This window comes from Botrytis fragariae, assembly GCF_013461495.1.
Source record: "Botrytis fragariae strain BVB16 chromosome Unknown tig00000001, whole genome shotgun sequence".
In the NCBI taxonomy this organism is placed as follows: Eukaryota; Fungi; Ascomycota; class Leotiomycetes; order Helotiales; family Sclerotiniaceae; genus Botrytis; species Botrytis fragariae.
This window is the reverse complement of record NW_023500987.1, coordinates 78588-95970: the sequence shown is the minus strand read 5'-3', so window position 1 is coordinate 95970 and position 17383 is coordinate 78588. Positions and strand designations below refer to the sequence as shown.

Here is a 17383-nt window from a genome sequence, read left to right as displayed (position 1 = left end):
AATATGACATTAGGACGTTGACATCAGGCAGCCTCATATGATGTATCGTAAATGTTCCCTGGTCCAGGGTTATTTGTACCGGCCCTGAGATCGTCTTAGTTTCTTGTGCCACTTGTGATACTTCTCTGTAGCTTCATCGAGCTGCGATAGGATTCTGAATTTTGATGGCTCTTTGTGGGCAGATTTCCGGTATCCAGTAACGAAGCCAGCCGCCTGCTTGATAGGATCTAGTAATTCAAGAACTGTTCTGACTTGGGGCTTGTTTGTGCTGAGTCTGGTGTTAATTGGCTCGTGCCAGTGAAAGACTGGTACCTCTGAGAGAGTTACGGCAGTGACTGCGGAAATGAAGGATTTGCATGCAGTCATAACTCTATGATGCTGCGAGTTCGGCGAGAGTTGGTCAGGATCGCATTGTACAAAAGGCTCAAAACTATCATGAAGTAGATGCGTAGATTTAGTAATGACAAGGGGCGATGTAGCCAACAACGGCCGCAGAAGTCGTCCTTACCTGTTCCATTTTGGCAATGCCCAGTAAAATAAGATGACTTCAACAGTGTCAAGCTTTTGAGTATCATTCTGTGAGTTGAGCAAGAAGATAGTTCTGATGTCATAAAGCTTTTGTAAATCTCAGCTAATATCACTTTTTCGCAGCACAATGAGACAAGAATGGCAAAAAAATCCGCTCGAAGTAAGTAGACATTATTTTGACTGAAATAATATATCCAGTTGGCATCCCTATGTCTCATTACTACTACAAAATTAATAAGAGTTTTGGAAACTACAAAATGACTATGAACGACTCACAGTTCAGTCTTTCTATCAGAAGTAGTGTCTCTCTTTGCCTTCTTTGCTTCAGCTTGTGCCTGCAATGGAAAATGTCCCTCCAGATCCATCCATTCAGCAACAAACGCTGTCAACATTTTAGCCCAATCCTCTACTGTACGCATGTCTAAATGCTCCCCGTCATCCTCAATATGATGCCAAACGCTCGGGAATGGGTTAGGTATCATGTGCAGAATTTCCACACCACGGGCCATAAAGGGTAGATGATCATCTTGTACACCACCGAAACCAGAAAAGGCAGTCCGGCTGACATCAGGAAGGAAATGCTGTTCGACTTTTGTTTTAGCTATCCCAAGCCATCGTAAACGATTTTCGATGGTAGCAAGACTTTTGTATGCCCAATGTGTAGTTTCGAAATATGAAGGGATGCTTGGATTTTCGTGCCCAAGAAGATCAAGAAGAAGAAACAAGCTAATCGAGTCTAATGGATTTTTGTAATTCGACATAGCTGCATGAGCCGTCGCTTCCCATGTTTCCGCCAGTGCCCTGAATGGGTTAGAATAACAATTGTGCGGATTAGGAAAAATCTCTCACCTTGCGCCATAAAGAGAGTCATCATTAGTCCAGCTCAGGAATGCTTCTTCGCCGTCGAGAAATAGTATTTGAACACCCTTTTCTTCCTCCAAACCAATATCATTCGCCGTTTTTATAGCCTCCCATTTATTCGTCAATGCCTGATCCACGCTTCTAGCTGCATGCATAATCATCGCACACGGAGCTGCGCTGTCAGTTGCGCCGATAAATCCCGTAGGGGTGAGTTTGCTATCGTAATGTGCCACCAAGGCCAATCTTCCAACATCTCCAGATTTTGCCCAAGGAGGATCGCGAGTTATAATAATGTTAACAAATGGCACTTGTTTGTCACCGGTGACGGGAGTCTTCGAAGTCGAATTTTGGAATTCAATTGTCCATTCCGGAAGATGTTTTGTGAAGAAATCAACGAAGTGTCTTTGAACAGTTTGAATTCCTGGGGTTCCTGGGACTCTAGGGATCAAAATTGGTGAAAGAATGGCTCCATTATTTATATCAAAATCTGCGCCTGCAGAAGGGAGACTATGAAATGTCTCATCGGATAAAGGTGTGTATGCCGTGACGTTGATACTCAAGATGCTGCAAATCAAGAAAGCGATTGCTGCGATGTATTGCGAAATCATTATACCGAGTTAAAAGGCGAGCGCCTTTTGTCTTTATCTGCAATATCTCCGCAATATCATACTTCCCCAAATGTTGTGTGAGCGAACACTGTTCGTTCCTAAAGTCTAACGGTAATCTGTTACAATGATACCGAGATAAGTAACCGCGGCTAAATATCGCGGCCCGTGGCGCCAAACGCGCTTGACCATTGTATCAAATTTATTTCTATGCAGTATCCATTCGAACAATATTTGAAATATTACACAGCTGCCAGATATTGAGATCTGATTCGACATTGGATCAGCCTTTCGGCCACAAGCAGAATAATGATTGATTGATAATTCGTTCCCAATTCTATTTTCTTGAAGACACTCTTTCCCCTCGCCATACCCGTGATCAAAAGCAATGATAATATTGCTCGCACGATTAACGGTGCCCAGAGGGCTGGCTAGCCAGAGACCCTTATCATGTCTTCGAGCAGGTAGTTTCAGATACGCTAGTCAAATTGCGAAAAATAAAATACCACGAGCAGCAACCCCACGACCCGTACCAACACCACAATATGCAAGCAAAAGGCCCGGTTAGTACATCTGCTGCTTTGTATCATCCATACTAATTGTACACAGCATATCCTGAACGCTTGCTTATCTATCATTCTGGGACTGGAAGAACAGTGTTTCTTGGCTGCTTGAAAGTTACAACTATCTTCATATTCGTATTTTTTACTCTAGTTGTAGCGCCAGCACATTACTATGCGGAGGATGAACCTGAATGGGTGGCGCCTGCTGGTAAGTTAACGCTAAGATTCCAAATTCTGCCGAATCTGATTGCAGCAATGTTATCAAAAATTACCGAATTCTTCTTTTTTTCAAAAACTAATATAATTCCAAGTTCTACTGTCTGGAGCTGTTCCAGTGGTGTTCGTGGCATACATAACATCGCCATTTGTCAATTACATCCATCTCAGATTGCCCAATTTTGCTCGCAACTCACGTGATCTATTAATGAGATACTCAAAAACCCCACCAAAAGATGCACAGGTCGATATCACTACGATGAACTTTGTGGGGAAACCAAGGGTGACTAGGCTCGAAATCTCCGAATTAAAAGCTATAAAGCAAAGATTTGGAGTTGTGAATTTTTCTCGAGATACGAGAAAGATTAACGCCACGAGAAAATGGTGGATGCCAAAGGCTGTACGGGTATTTGGGGTTCATGGCGGAGCAGGAAGAGTAAGAGAAGGGGAGGCCTGGGAAAATATTGCCAAGAAAATACGAAAGGTCTGTTGATATTAGTAAAATCTTCAAACACTTCGACGGGAAAGCATCTGCACATGTAAAGAGATGTTGTAAAATTTCAACGTTATTCTGCTATGGACACATCGCACTATCCGAACCCGCTAAGCGCAATCTTAGTTATCAGTCCCGTATCACTCATGTAGCGCTCCATGAAGAGGAACCCGAAGTGCACCGAATTCTCGACTAGCGCATAGCCCACTCAACATCGTCTAGTCCATGGAACAATAACAACTTTTGGAATCTTGACTTCTGCAATCTCATGTTTAGTATGTGACTGTGCTCCCCACTCAGCGAGTTGTTCACCGACGGCGGTATCATCATGAATGCGCTGAAAAAATCCAGTCATCGCATTTATACTTTTCTTTTCCATAGATTTAGTCCACGGCCTCCCTTGGTGCCTGCTTCTACAATCTGCACAAAACTTTGGAAGGTATTGCGATGGATGATGTAGCATGAGACGTATTTCCTCAAGTTGCGTGAAGACTTCTAATGCAACACAATATGGTGTTTGCAGAGATTGGCCGATCCTATCGTACCATTCCCAAGAGCGAACCTCCAGGACTCTTACGTCTTTGAAGCAATCTCTATTCAGGAATCGATTGGCGATTAACGGAGCCATCCAATCAGAACGAGTACAGCACATCATGTCGAACATGTCTGTGTACAAAAGGTCCCGTGATGGGTCGAAGCAAAGAGGTTTTACTTTGCCGTTGAAAGTGCCTTGTGTTTCTGGCATTATCCAAACAAGTCGATAGTGTCTGAGTGTCTCCTCTCGACTTTGGTGATTGACAAATAGTGTTATAGGCAAAGGAGCCGTGTGCTTGGCCCTACATTTACATGAAGAGCAGTGAGGCTCCTTTTGGCGACAAAAGCGATTGGGTCGTACTTCGACTCTTCGTGGAGGGGGAAAAGCGGATTGCCATATTTTGATCTGCAACTCCTTGACCAGGGATGGAAAACAGTGGAATGTTTCAAGCTTGTCGGTTGTTATGGGATCAAGGATCTGAGCTACGACCTCTCCCTCTGGGTCAGGGAGATGTAAAGATAAGATCGATAATGTTGATATCATCATGTCTTGTTTTGACGAGCATGCCATCTCTGCCACTAATTTATAGAGTTAGTCATGGTCTTTGAAGCTCTGTCCACACTTTGGGGAGAGAAACTAACTCTGTGGGTGAGCCTATAAGCTTCTACGTTTTGAACTTGTTTTGTGATTTCTATGTTGAAAACCGTTAAGGTAATTTGACAAAAGATTTGGGGAGTTTTTGGAATAACCATCGATCAATGAGCAACAGTTTTGGTCTGACATTCTATATTCACTTCCTGAAATTAGCTCAAACTCTCCCAGCCTCAAGTTTCTCCGATCTCAATTGTAGTTAGGTGCGAAGACTATACTGCTCCTTGTCAATGTGGCTTATACTGTGATTCGAGAATGCAAAGAATCAAATATTTGAGAGTGAAAGCAGGTATAAATCACAAGAATCGCTTGCTAGATACTCAAGCATATTAAAGTAGATCAGCAATTTTGAGAGCATCAAAACTTAGCTGGGAATGTAGAATTTTTCATGGACTCATACCTGATCTAATATAGTGCGAAAAGGACCCATTGAATCAAACATTCTCAGATACTTCTAAATCAGAAAAGAAGACTCGGTTCCACACCCCTGTGATGTCTCAGATACTGAACAAGCAGACCTGCCGGCCCTCTCGAGAATTTCGCGTGTGATTTTGGAAATGTTCTTTTGGGCGCGCCAAAGACTTCTTTTCATATGCTAAAGTTAGGATATTCCTATCTTCAGTCCGTCACAAGTATTTGCTCCAAGCCAAAAACTGGCACCTCGAATTCGTGGGCAGCGCTCTCCCGGAAAAATCATCTCCTTATACTGACATTCTGACATTCGGAAATCAATGGCAGGGCTTGCTCAATTTGAAGTGCGCTTGGTCCGTATGGGTCGGCCCCTTTTGTATTTGTTTGTTGGTTGGGTAGCTTGAGATATCGCAGAATCATATACCGTGTAGCTTAGACAGTCCGTCCTGAAACTCAGGTAAATCACCGTTGGCCATTTACAACTCACATGTTCCAGTCCATCTGACGGCAAGGAAGCTTCCCTTCTCTTTATATCAACTTGTGGGCACCAGCTAAGTATTTCATTCTGACAGTTTGCTTATGAGCGAATTTATTCCGCTTAGTTATTAGTACAGTCCGATCGGTCGAAATGCTCGTGTGCTCCGGTCAACTTTCTTCAGAGACATTAATGGCTTTGCTGATTTCGGGTTTGAGCCTTGCGGCTTTTCGAGCAGACTGCCACCTCCTATATTATCCTTACGCATCCATCACCTTCCACTTGCCCTCATATTTTTCCTGCGCCCGCTACTTCCTTTATTTATTGCTTGTACTTCTTTCCCCTTTCGCTATTTATGAATTCTCTCCAGACAAGCGAGTGGTAAGGCCAGATTCGCGTTTCCTCATCAAGTAGTATGCCTTACAAGATTCTTTCCATGGCATCTATCAGCTTCCACCACTCTTTTCCTTCAATACTAACTAGTTTGGTCCATCAAATCCATTCATCAATCTAGACTTCATGGCGTATTTGGTAGGATCCCCATAATTGGTCGTCCGCTATCCGCAGGTAACTGCCGATTAATCAATCTTGATTCAGTGTTTATCTCCGATCAATATGATGGTTATGGTGATTCGTTAGACCACAACCGAATTCCTCAAGATTACTTACCAAGCATTCAATCTCTTTCATCAGCTAGAGCTGAATTTGAATTTCATAATCCATGAGAAGTACGACGAAATGCATTGAAGCTGGTATGGTTTTCAGTTCCTTCCAAAGGGTAGTCCAAAATAAACCGAAGACAATATGGCATGTGTCCTGAACCATGTGCAAGGAAATGCTAGGTTCCGTTTCTCTCAAGTGATTGCAGCGTTTTCTTTCCAAATCGTGGGCACGGTCAATATCCAGGGTATCATGGCGTTCCATTCATCGTTCAAGACCACAGCGCAGTCCTTGTTATCTCGAAAGTACTATCGGGCAGTCCTGGTCATGCTTGTCTCATTTTTCCCTTTTTTTTTGATGTTGTCGCATCCGAGCATCCAATTCAAGGCAATTTTTCCCTAGTTCCCACTAAGTCAGGTAAAGCACTCTTCACATTTGTCGCAAGAAGACGGAATCAAAATGGCCAAGGTCTACTAAGCTTATTTTCGCGTCTGCTAAGCTCTACTATCGTGATCGTTTGAAATTCGATAAAATCCATCTTCGTCTTTACCGTAGAAGTTATTTCGACATAATTCATCTGCAATTTTATTACATAAGTCGATTCAAGCTCTCCCAAATCCATGGCTATCACAGTCGTATCGGAATTCATGACGTCCATGGAGTCCAGTCAATTCTTGTCGCAAAAGCCTGCTGATCAGATTTCATCTCAACTTGAGTAATAGAAGCCGCACTAAGCCGCAATATTTCCATAATAACCCGAGCACTAATATAGTATTGATATCGCTCACGTCCATGGGCTCCATTCAATCCTTCTCATAAAATTCGAGTTCCACGGGATCCATCAATTCCATCAATCGCATCTTCGCCTGTCGTCAGAGTTTCAGTAAAGCCACCAAATCTATCAACCCTTCTGTCGCACAAGCTGAAAACCTTCACAGCAATCTTGTATCTCCGTCTCTGTATCGAAGTCGCCTGCACAATACCCGGGTGTTCGGTATCTCCTCATAGATAGGCAAAGTCGCATTTCTACCCACCAAGTAGTCCAATCTTTTGTTGTGAAGTTGCATGGAAGCCGAACCTCTTTCCATTGAACCCATCTGTTGTAAAATGCTGCGTAGCATATAAGTTTGAAAAAACGACCACACTCGTCGATGGCTGGCGTTTGATGGCCACACTCAAGATATGTTGTCGAGCTTAAACAAGATTTCGAAGGAGATTTTTTCCAAGCTAATCAAGGTTAAGAGATTGAAGGTGAATGGCGAAGCCGCGACCTCAAAACCCCCAATCACGTGTGACCTTCTTCCAATCTGCCTTCCCTCTTTGAATTACATATCCTGCGACCAATAGATTTTCGAGCGCAAAGCCTGGGCCGCTTTCTTCTTTTTCATTTCCCTTTGCGCTCAACGAGAGCCAACCATTCCAAAAGACGCTAAGAAAACTTTCAAACTTCCAGATATGCAACAAGATAGTACCCCGCATCTTATTCGTCCCATCATTCACTTTCAGAGGCGCCATCCCACCTTATGAAAGATTTTTTGCACGTCTAGAATCCAAAAAGTCTACCTCAAAGGGCCAGAAAACGTGGAGAAAACGGAAAAGCGGCAGATAAAAGACAGGGAGCTTCGGCACTGTCACTTAGCTCAAAGCTCACCAGAGTTCTAGACCTCTAGCTTGGAATTTCCGCAGATTTCAATTTCAAAGAGACCAATAAACAACGGAGCGCAAAGCTTGGGTCACTTTGCGCTCGCTCAGTTATTGGTCCTTTCGAGATTTGGAGCTCTGAAACTTTGTCTTTTTTTGAGATATGCAACAAAACTTTTCAACCTCTAAAGCCACCCAGTCAACCATGGACGTCTCAAAACGTGCTGCGGGAAGTAGTGCGACGCTACGTATAGCTCCCGCCGCTAGTCTGGGACTTTAAATCTTCAAATATTTGCGCTCGTGAATCTACTGGGTCCCTAATGAGCATGACGTCAATTTCAATGTTCCTCAGATATGCAACAAGAAGAATTCGATGGCAATGTAATTCACCTTAAACGCACGTTCATTAACTTCAGACTATATCTATAAACTTGCGCTCGTCAGTTTATTGGCTCCCTAATTAGTATGACGTCAATTTCGATATCCTTCAGATGTGCAACAAAATGAAATGGTTGAGACGTAATTCACTCTAGCGCCGCATTCAAAAGCTTCGAGAACCTTCGGACGATTTAGTGTACGACAAGCTGTTTATGAGTGCCTTTAGTAGTTTCAACTTGCACTTGCAAGGTCACTGGCTCAAATAAATTTGTCATATCAATATCGACATTTCCAAGATCTACAACAAGTGTAATTGAGTACGATAAGATTTTCTAAAGCAACAAAGGCTAATATATTCCCTCATTGAATAGGGATTTAATGGGTAGTTCAACTTCTTGTTGATATTCAAGCGAATTTTGTGCCCTTTTGCAGCCTAAAGTACTTGATAAGACATTTTCCAAGTCCATCAATTTGTACTCTAGAGATCCCAGCACACATAAAGCAATCATAAAATAAGGTTGCACTTTACTTCAACATTGAAGTCTCCACAGCATCACCATGGGACTGTCTCTATCAAGTCCTCTTATCATTGAAACACGTGTCTTTTCTTAAACAAGTATTTTTCGGTATATTGAAACGTTGATCCTTCGGGTAAACGAGTCACATGGCTGTCTATATACCACTTACCAAGACAAATACTTAGATCATTGAATCCGCAGGGAAACAGTAAATCAAGAGGGTGATAATTACAGACGGACGATTAGGATGGAGGATTAAAGGCATACAAAAGACAGGAAAATATTCAGCACAAAGCTAATTGACAGAATCGGGACTAGCGACAAGTTGATTGAAAAGGCACTGCCGGTTCTCCGTTGAAAAAAAAATGCTGATGAAAATCGCCTCTTCTAGCACCACTGGGCATTTGAGAGTCCATTTGTCCGGAAGGTTTCCAGCGCCGATCGTTGTATCTGCGTGCTTTTCAATTGTAGGTTGACGAGTTCGGGCAACTGCTCTCATTGTCGTCATCTTGAGCCTGACATAGAAGAGCAATGACAAGGAGTTGAAGTCAGAATTCTAAGCTGTATCAGAAAATCAAACACCAGAATTCGTCAATTTACCACAGAGCACTGGTGTGAATAGCAGATAGCCGAAATTTGTCGGCACTAGACAAATAATGCTTTACCTGCTTCAAGATAACCCTAGAGATACATGCAAGTAGTTCTACCGCAGAATCGTCATAGTCTATTCTGGGGGGCAGTTGAAGATATCACAGAGAGCCAGGTCATGATGCAGTCGCCCATAACTTGTACATTACGTCTATCAACTTAGGAGGCACATCTTATAGGAAGTATACTGTCCCAGAAAGCTTTCATACACTCGTTCGCATAAGTCCAATTCGCGAAAGCGTTGTGTTATCCTGCCAAATCACTCAGCTTTGGACATATCCCTTGTATCGGCAAGAAACCATTGTTGGAATGCTCACAGTCCTTAGTACATTTTAGCTAATACATCACTTGATTTCTTGCCGTAATGTTGGATGTCTGGTGGTACTTTTCACGGGTTGTTATTTATCATATGATAATGGGTTGTCGTCTGGATTAACCTTTTCGTGCTTACTCAGCCTCGAGTTAGCCTAACGCTGGCTTGGCCCACAGAGTGTGCGCAGACCCCCGATGAAATCAACCTCGAACATTTTCATCGAATGGATCATGGTATTACTACTACCGCTACTATCTAGGCATACCTGCTAAATTATCGTTGCCCAGAAATCCTTCTTGTTTAATATCATCGATGCGTATGGCAAGTTGGAGATGAGATGGCGAATTGTCTTTGCATTGTCTAGTACATCCCCATTCCGGCTTCGAAAATGGCTCAGAAACACCCCGAGATAACTTATGTATCTATCGAAGCTTTTTTTCATCTCTTACTTACCTCTAAGGATAAATAGAGATCAAGAACGAAACATCATCGTCATGAAAGTTGTTGATCCTGTACACAGACAACACAGACAATGACGAGTATTCAGATCCACCAGCATCATATCATGCATTAATCGGCTCCGAAGCATTGACAAAACTCAAAGCATATTTAGCTCCATAGCATCGATATTTCTTACCGATCAGCAATAATCCAAAGCCTCCGTCTATATCCTAAAGAAGCTCTTCAAAATCTTTGTACATTTTCCCCAGAAAAGATCGAAAAATTAACAATAAGATATAAACGTTCAAGTTGAGCAATAGCACCGACGATGGCGATATAGCCGCTTCAACATATCTTTACGCTCTTGGATCTGTGAAAGACCGACGAACTACCATTCTGTTATGATCGTTTTGGTACCGGAAGAAGATGGAATGGAAATTGCACATGAATGGTTTTTCGGCTTGGATATCCTGTGCAATACTCCAATCAGACTGTGGATAATCTCAGGCTCATGCGTTGACGTGTATGTCGAATTCAAAGTTCGAGTTGCAGATTTTGAATTGTTGGATGGAGAAGTCGCGACGATAACTTCAAAGTTTATCCATACGCGGGTTCAAAAACACACTAACTAAATTCAAATGTCAGGCCAACTTTAGTCGAAAAGATGAAACTTCCTATGTAATCTTTTGGCCCAGTAGAGCTTGCCTCGCTGTCATTTGACCGCCCTCGAGGTAGGATCTTTGCGATTCTCATCTTCTCGAATCGCAATCCTTCGAAGACACAACCAAGATACGGATCAACATACCCCTCTCGCACTCTGACAATTTATTCTCTCATCAAGACCCAAGTTGAAAACCATTTTTATCTATTAGAATACCATTGGTCACCGACAGAAGGTCCTCAAGACCCGACATCGCATCACCATGAAAACCCAAGACAACCACAAAGATGAATCCCATATTCCAATGAGATTCCGCATCTTAATCTACGCATTGGTAAGAGGAACCACGCAGACTGCATTCATGCAAGCTTACAACGAAATACTTTCCAACGTTGAGGAAACAGAGTGCGATTCATCACCAGAGATGCGCCAATCAATGGTAGAGCGCCAAGTCTGGACGAAATTTGGTATGCGATATAACTATTTCAAACAAATCAATTTGTTAGATGCATCTGACAAATCATACAGTCCCTGACGAGACTTCTCCGCCACCACTCGAATTTCCAGTCGCAGAGGGATATTTCGATCCGCCAGTTTCCCGAAAAGCAGTTGAGCAATATCGGATCTGGCAAATAAGTTGTCTCGAAAGTCACCAAAACCAGAAGAGCGATAGCAAGCCACAGTACAATAAGATGAAGCAGAGTGAAAGTAATGACCAAATTCCTGATATTGGGTCTGTAGATTCCCAGCTTCGCTACTCCAGCAATGATGTGATTCGCGGCGAAGTCGGAGGATGCCAGCTTGGTCGGAATAAACAATCACAGCCTGTCGATACCAGTATTGTTGGGGATGCTAAATTTAGCCCTGCAATATCGATCTCTCCAGTAATACAGCATTAAACGAGAGTAGACGCTGGTACGGGAATTATGAGAAATAACTCGACTAGGCTTTCTAACCACATAACTCCGACATCTGAGAAGAAGGTACACGCAAAACGACCACAACGCGCACGAACATATGAAGGAGTAATGCACAATAACGAAATCATACCAATAGGATATCCGGTCATGGATGACTTGACCATCAGTTTAAGAGTCGATAAGGGCAATGCAAGTATGCCCAATCAGTTAATTAGGCCTTCAAGATCTACATCTTCGATGAGTGACCATTTCAATCAATAAATCGACGATCAACGGCCAGAAACACCAAATTCTTAAGCCGATCTGCTGAGTGGTGAAATGGTACCGGTTTGAGGTGTGTCCTTCGACTAGTTGGGACGCACGTACTCCGGAATTTCAAGATCTTGAGTTGAGATATCCTGGAGATAGAGAACCTACATGAGTTTTGTTCGGGGAGTTTTAAGAATCTTTTAGAGGGGACGAAAAGAATTAATATAGTAATGGGTGGGTCCAACAAAGTGAGAAAGGAGAATAGGGCAGTGAGATGGTTTTTCGCTTTTATAATGGTTCTTCAATTGCTTGTGCGAAGATTAATGGAATTGTACTCTGACAGTATTCATGACGGTCAAGGAATCAACAACGGAATCAGTCTGCCAAGGAAAGCGCACAAATAATATCACACTGTTACTTAATCGTGATGTTGGTTGTATAATTACATTAGAATTAAGTTATACTGTGTAGTCTACCAATAGACAGTCCAATTTCTCATCACCACTCAACCAGTATCTTAACAGCTCAAATCATACTTGAGGTTACCATTTCCATCAGCAACACCGAACGATGGGACTGCATCAAAGTCCTGAAGAGTGTACCAGAAAGTATGTCCCTGGTTGAATGCCTCGCAAGCAACATTCTTCCAGTATGTACGAGCATTGTCAACCGATGCAATAGCCGCATTCTCTTGAGCACCTGCAGTAGGCCATCCACTCTCTGTAACCCAAACCCAAGCACCACTTTGAGCATTCTGAACAGTCGTGCGGACTGCATTTACAGAGTCCCAGAATAGTTGAGAACCCTGGCTGATATCGTTGTTTTGCGTGTTTTGGAAATAGGGGTAGCCGTCTAATCCGATGAAGTCACATGCTTTGATGACTTCAGTGTTTCTTCCGTCAACCCACATGGTCCATGTATCGACATGTCCAACTTGTACTGCGCTACTATATCCGGCAACGGTACTCAACATTCCTCTAACGTCATAAATCTGTTGTGCGAGTGTGGAAGCGGTAGTATCTCCTCTGTACAAATCTTCCGAACCAACAGATACAGCAACGACCCAATCGAAACCGTAAGTCTGGACTGCGTGCAATAAAGCTTGTTTCTCGTTGTCGTAATGAGTGGCATCCTCGGTCCAAACGCCCAAGAGAACTTTTCCGCCGGTGGCAATAGCAGCTGGGGCAACGTTGGCAATGGTGTTACAATCCGAGGATGCGTAGACTCTTAAACTGTCGAATCCACCGGGGAATGATTGGATAAGACGGAAATCATTTTCCCAATCAGCTTGGGTCTTGCAAGCACCGTTTTCGAGGGTAGCTTGGGAGTTGAAACCTTTCCAGTATGCGTTTGCGCCGGTGAGGGTGCTCGCAAGTGCGAGGGCAATAGATGTTGACTTCATGATAATGATATAAATAGGGATTGATTTAAACGATTGTATAGAGTGCAGTGAAGACCTCTGGGTATGTGAAGTAGGAAGTGGTAGGTAGATTATATAATAGATATTGAAACAAAATAGAAAGAGGCAAGAAGGGAAAACATGAGATACTTATTCAATTGCCAAGAACGACTATCACCACATTTACGAGTCCCTGACGTCTTGCATCCCTAGTAAATACTTACTTGCATGTGAGATGTCTTTTTTTTCTCGTATTTTCGATGCCGTGTAAACATCGGACTGGGTTATCCGGTGTCTTCGTATTCAACGTCATTTGTTTATGTTGCCTTGTATAAGTAAAATGAAGAATCTTTTCTAGAAGATCAGCAATTTATGCTTGTAAGACCAGCTTGGCGTTACTATATATAGCTCCGATAACCAATTAGACAATCTGACAGCTGTGGAAATAGTGGGGATGATCATCTAGGTTAATCTTAGAGTTGAATGGTGGTTGGAAGTTGTTCAGATGAATTGTTTATGCTTAATTTCTGTTGTGTAAATGGAAGATGTGAGGCAAAATATGAATGGTGCAGACTAATGACTATTGGATATCAGGGGTGCTAGCTAACGAGCTCGAGAGAAAAGGAGAAGAAATGTCAGCTGGACCAATCACGAGTCTTCGGGTACGACTGGGCTGTGCAGTGTTACTTAGCAATGGATTCATTCCAGTATTCCGATATCCGAGTGATGATCATGGCTCGATTGTTTACTCCTTCAGGAGACTGAGGCGAGAGTATATACAAAATTCCAAAGACTAGCATGAACCTACTACTGATGGTGGGGCTAATATATGGTTGAATTGGCATTAAAAAACAATCAGTAGCTTCGAAAGGGGTTCTCTGAAGTTGATACCTACCATCTTTCGTTATGAGACCCCTCTCAAAATCCAGCTGGATCATTGTTGTGCTGCACTATACATGCTTCTTATATGTTCCCATATTTGTCTATATTTGGTAATGATTCCTAGTTTTTAAGACATAGAACTATTTGGCACAATCGTAGATTAGGTCTAGAAAGTGGAAAAGGAGTCAAGACCCCTCCTGTACATATTTTGCCGAAAGTAGGTTGTCTTTCATTTTGGCATCCCGTCCTCGAACGTTGTATTCCAAATGATTCGCCCAGTTGAATCTAAGAATCTTCAAAGCACTGAAGCATTGACACGCGATTGAGAATAGTAAGCCAAATCTGCAGTGAGAGACGCCGGCTTGGCCATTTTTACCTCCTAGTTCTAGTATAGGAGAGAATGAATCGAACGCCAAGCCCAATGCAAGACACCTTCATCCCATATGATACATAGACGTTCATTTATTTCTTTTATTTTGGCCCTCTTCCTCATCCACACCCACTGCTCATTTCCTTATCATGAATGATGTCCAGCCGCCAGACTTCGGCTTTTGTTCTTCCCCATCAGTCCCTATCCTATCCAGCGGTCCACCATTTCTCTGTCTCTCCTTCTCTGCCTCAAATGCGGATTTGGCCTTATTTTGTATCGCCATTTTCTTCTCCTCGATCGCTCTTAGAACATCGCTTTCCCTCTCCCCAAGATTATCATCTTCTTCGCTCAATGCCTCATATCCTAGCCTTCTCTCACTAGTCCCTACATCATCTCCCTCTTCTTCTTTCTTGATGCCCGAAAACAACCAATCCTTACTTTTCTTCCATGCTCCGGGAGCCTTCTTTTTGGCCTCTTCCGCAATCTTCACTTTTTGTTCCCGCTCCTTTTCTCTATTTAGAAACTCTATTTGTGATTCGGTTGCAGTGCCAGATGCTGCGGCAGTTTGTGCACTCTCAAGTGCCATAGCATATTTGAATTTCTGTTCGGCGTAAAACTCGGCGCGCTTTTTGCGATTATATACCATCATATCTCCCAACGCATAGACTGTGACGCCACCGGCAATAACTAAGAGGAATCAATTAGCACATGTACAGCTTAAGCTACCAGGTCCTCCAAAGCCGAATCAAGAGCAATGGATTCCCAATTGAAACCGAAGAACTATGCGGGGAAATCATACATGTAAGTCCAATCAAACTGAAAGCTGTAAACCTATGCGCCTTATCCGCCCACACTCTTCCCCTTAAGAGGAATTTATCAAAAGTTGAAATTTGTGCATCTCTAGCTTTATCTGCCGCAGCCCTTAACCTCTTAACTCTCTGTTGTGATGTCTCTCCTGGTGGTCCTGGATTTCTCGATACAGGTTTGGGTTTTGTAGCAGCGTGTGGGGTCGTCGAAGTAAATCGTGTTGCATCTGTTGCTGAGCGCGCCATCCTTTGAAATATTAATTAAGAGGATCTTAGATTGGGAGTATCGTAGTCTGGTGGTGTCGTCGTATTAAAATGGAGGATTATGATAGAACTTTCATTATCGAATGATTTTTTTCGAGATGTCAATGACCAGTGGGAAATCTTAGCGGCGGGTCATTCCGCATCCCTGCAATACCGTACCACACAGACTTATTAATGATGGAAGCTCTTTGAATGATCAAGACTCGAGTACAAATTCAATTCACCTCGAAACCAATGCTATAGATATCAACATCAAGAAGTATTTAAACTTTATAATTCATGATAGAGATACTTGCAAGGACGATGATATAGACTTCGCGATATTTGCGATATTTGCGACCTTTCATCCTTCCTTCAGTCACTATCATCCCTCAATCAAGAAGGAATAGATCAATATACAATATAAATTCATCAATTCGTCAAAATGTCGTCGAATAATACAACTCCAGATCTTGCTTCTGTAATGGAAATCTTAGCAAATCTAGCAAAAGCTAAGAATCAACAACAAGCTCAACCTTCCACGCAAACAGCTTCACCTCAAACGCCGGATATCACGTCACATGGTCAAGCAATCCAGCAACAACAGCAACAACAACAATGGTCCCAGTCTGTAGCCCCTCCAATAACACATCGTGAATCTGGTCAGCTCCAAGCTCAAGTACAGCCTATCAATAATTCAAAGGCCGTTGATCCAGCTACTATCATTGACTGGAGTGCGGGCCTGCGGTGTGTTATGAGGACGTTGAATAAACACGATCATGTACTACAGGAAATTCGAAAGGTTGGTTATATTTGCTAATAGCAGTCTTACTTACTCTAGTAGCTGGTTGCAAAGCATTTCACTTGAGCTTACATATACACAGATGATCAAAGTGCAACATGAGCACGAAGAGCAATGGTGGAAGTCGAGAGAAGCTCTTATAGAGCGACAAACCGCTAGGAAGGAAGGACAGAAGAAATTAGAGGAGGTGTTGTAAGTTGCCCTACTACATTTCCTGAGTTCCGCTGATGCAAGTGGTTGACCTCGATATAGGAAAGCAGTAGGTGGAGCCACATCAAGCGGGGCATCTAACACCAGTCCCGAAGAATTGGCAAGAGAGCTAGAGACATTCGACATGAAAGTTTACAAAGCTCAAACTCAAATGGTCAGAGAGATGAATGGAAAATTAAGGAATTTAGGAATACCATTCTTTGGGACGAAGAGTGAATTGGTTAGAATTCCTGGAAAGAATGATGCCACGAATAGGGCGGGGACGATTAGCACGGAGGGGGAGAAAGGCATGATTGATGAGGCAGAATTGGTGGAGCTGCAGAAGAAAATGCTTAATATCCTGGAAGATATGTGCAATGACTGAGCTGGATCACAGCAAATCAAACAAGCATGTTTCGAGCGAGCACTTTTGTTGCATGTCGTCAGGAAGAACTCCTTCCATAAAATCTGGCCGAATGGAGAAACTAAGGAATAGGAAGCAGGTCAAAATGTTTGATTTGGACCCCCGAGTCATTCAACATCAATGCCAAGGTCGGGATTATTATTTCATGCATATATTTTACCGTGATAGAAGATCACTTCAAAAAAAGTGTAACTACCGTACCCAGTCATATCGATATTCTAGAAAATATCCCAGGAGTATTGCGGTCACTACAGACAATCATCATATTTCATATTACCATATCGACCGGCATCTAGATTTCGGACTTCAAATTCCATGTTCCGAGCTTGAAGAATGAGTGCTATTGGCGGAAATAATAAATAGCATGAGCGTATGGCTGGAAGAAGAGGTTCCGTATTACTTTTCCGGATGCGGATGAAGCTGCTGCGGTTGCGTGATATCCCGCTCCTAAGGCTGGAAGCGAGACGGTTGAGGTTGGGATGCTTGATATCCCCTGTTGGT

The 17383-nt window shown here is 42.8% G+C and overlaps 8 protein-coding genes across 8 annotated transcripts; 3 read left to right on the top strand and 5 right to left on the bottom strand.

Moving 5' to 3' along the window:
* Window positions 1–800: 800 nt before the first annotated feature.
* On the bottom strand, window positions 801–1997 carry Bfra_000028 (putative glutaminyl-peptide cyclotransferase protein; the record flags this gene model as incomplete). Its single annotated transcript, XM_037330479.1, has 2 exons — window positions 801–1329; window positions 1378–1997. The coding sequence occupies 2 exons, from the start codon at window positions 1995–1997 to the stop codon at window positions 801–803; spliced, it is 1149 nt and encodes a 382-aa protein (XP_037196812.1).
* Window positions 1998–2382: 385 nt separating this feature from the next.
* Bfra_000027 (uncharacterized protein) lies at window positions 2383–3266 on the top strand (the record flags this gene model as incomplete). Its single annotated transcript, XM_037330478.1, has 3 exons — window positions 2383–2557; window positions 2604–2765; window positions 2869–3266. 3 exons carry the CDS (start codon window positions 2383–2385, stop codon window positions 3264–3266), a joined length of 735 nt encoding a protein of 244 aa, XP_037196811.1.
* A 208-nt stretch (window positions 3267–3474) lies between these two features.
* On the bottom strand, window positions 3475–4371 carry Bfra_000026 (uncharacterized protein; the record flags this gene model as incomplete). The annotated part of the gene is made up of 1 exon (XM_037330477.1): window positions 3475–4371. The coding sequence occupies one exon, from the start codon at window positions 4369–4371 to the stop codon at window positions 3475–3477; it is 897 nt and encodes a 298-aa protein (XP_037196810.1).
* Window positions 4372–8830: 4459 nt separating this feature from the next.
* On the bottom strand, window positions 8831–9043 carry Bfra_000025 (uncharacterized protein; the record flags this gene model as incomplete). Its single annotated transcript, XM_037330476.1, has 1 exon — window positions 8831–9043. One exon carries the CDS (start codon window positions 9041–9043, stop codon window positions 8831–8833), a length of 213 nt encoding a protein of 70 aa, XP_037196809.1.
* A 1717-nt stretch (window positions 9044–10760) lies between these two features.
* Window positions 10761–11779, top strand: Bfra_000024 (uncharacterized protein; the record flags this gene model as incomplete). Its single annotated transcript, XM_037330475.1, has 3 exons — window positions 10761–11065; window positions 11127–11435; window positions 11508–11779. Exons 1-3 carry the CDS (start codon window positions 10861–10863, stop codon window positions 11777–11779), a joined length of 786 nt encoding a protein of 261 aa, XP_037196808.1. The 5' UTR covers window positions 10761–10860.
* Window positions 11780–12284: 505 nt separating this feature from the next.
* On the bottom strand, window positions 12285–13169 carry Bfra_000023 (putative gpi-anchored cell wall beta endoglucanase protein; the record flags this gene model as incomplete). Its single annotated transcript, XM_037330474.1, has 1 exon — window positions 12285–13169. One exon carries the CDS (start codon window positions 13167–13169, stop codon window positions 12285–12287), a length of 885 nt encoding a protein of 294 aa, XP_037196807.1.
* Window positions 13170–14554: 1385 nt separating this feature from the next.
* Window positions 14555–15470, bottom strand: Bfra_000022 (uncharacterized protein; the record flags this gene model as incomplete). Its single annotated transcript, XM_037330473.1, has 2 exons — window positions 14555–15105; window positions 15218–15470. 2 exons carry the CDS (start codon window positions 15468–15470, stop codon window positions 14555–14557), a joined length of 804 nt encoding a protein of 267 aa, XP_037196806.1.
* Window positions 15471–15912: 442 nt separating this feature from the next.
* On the top strand, window positions 15913–16843 carry Bfra_000021 (uncharacterized protein; the record flags this gene model as incomplete). The annotated part of the gene is made up of 3 exons (XM_037330472.1): window positions 15913–16269; window positions 16352–16461; window positions 16522–16843. 3 exons carry the CDS (start codon window positions 15913–15915, stop codon window positions 16841–16843), a joined length of 789 nt encoding a protein of 262 aa, XP_037196805.1.
* Between the last annotated feature and the right edge of the window lie 540 nt (window positions 16844–17383).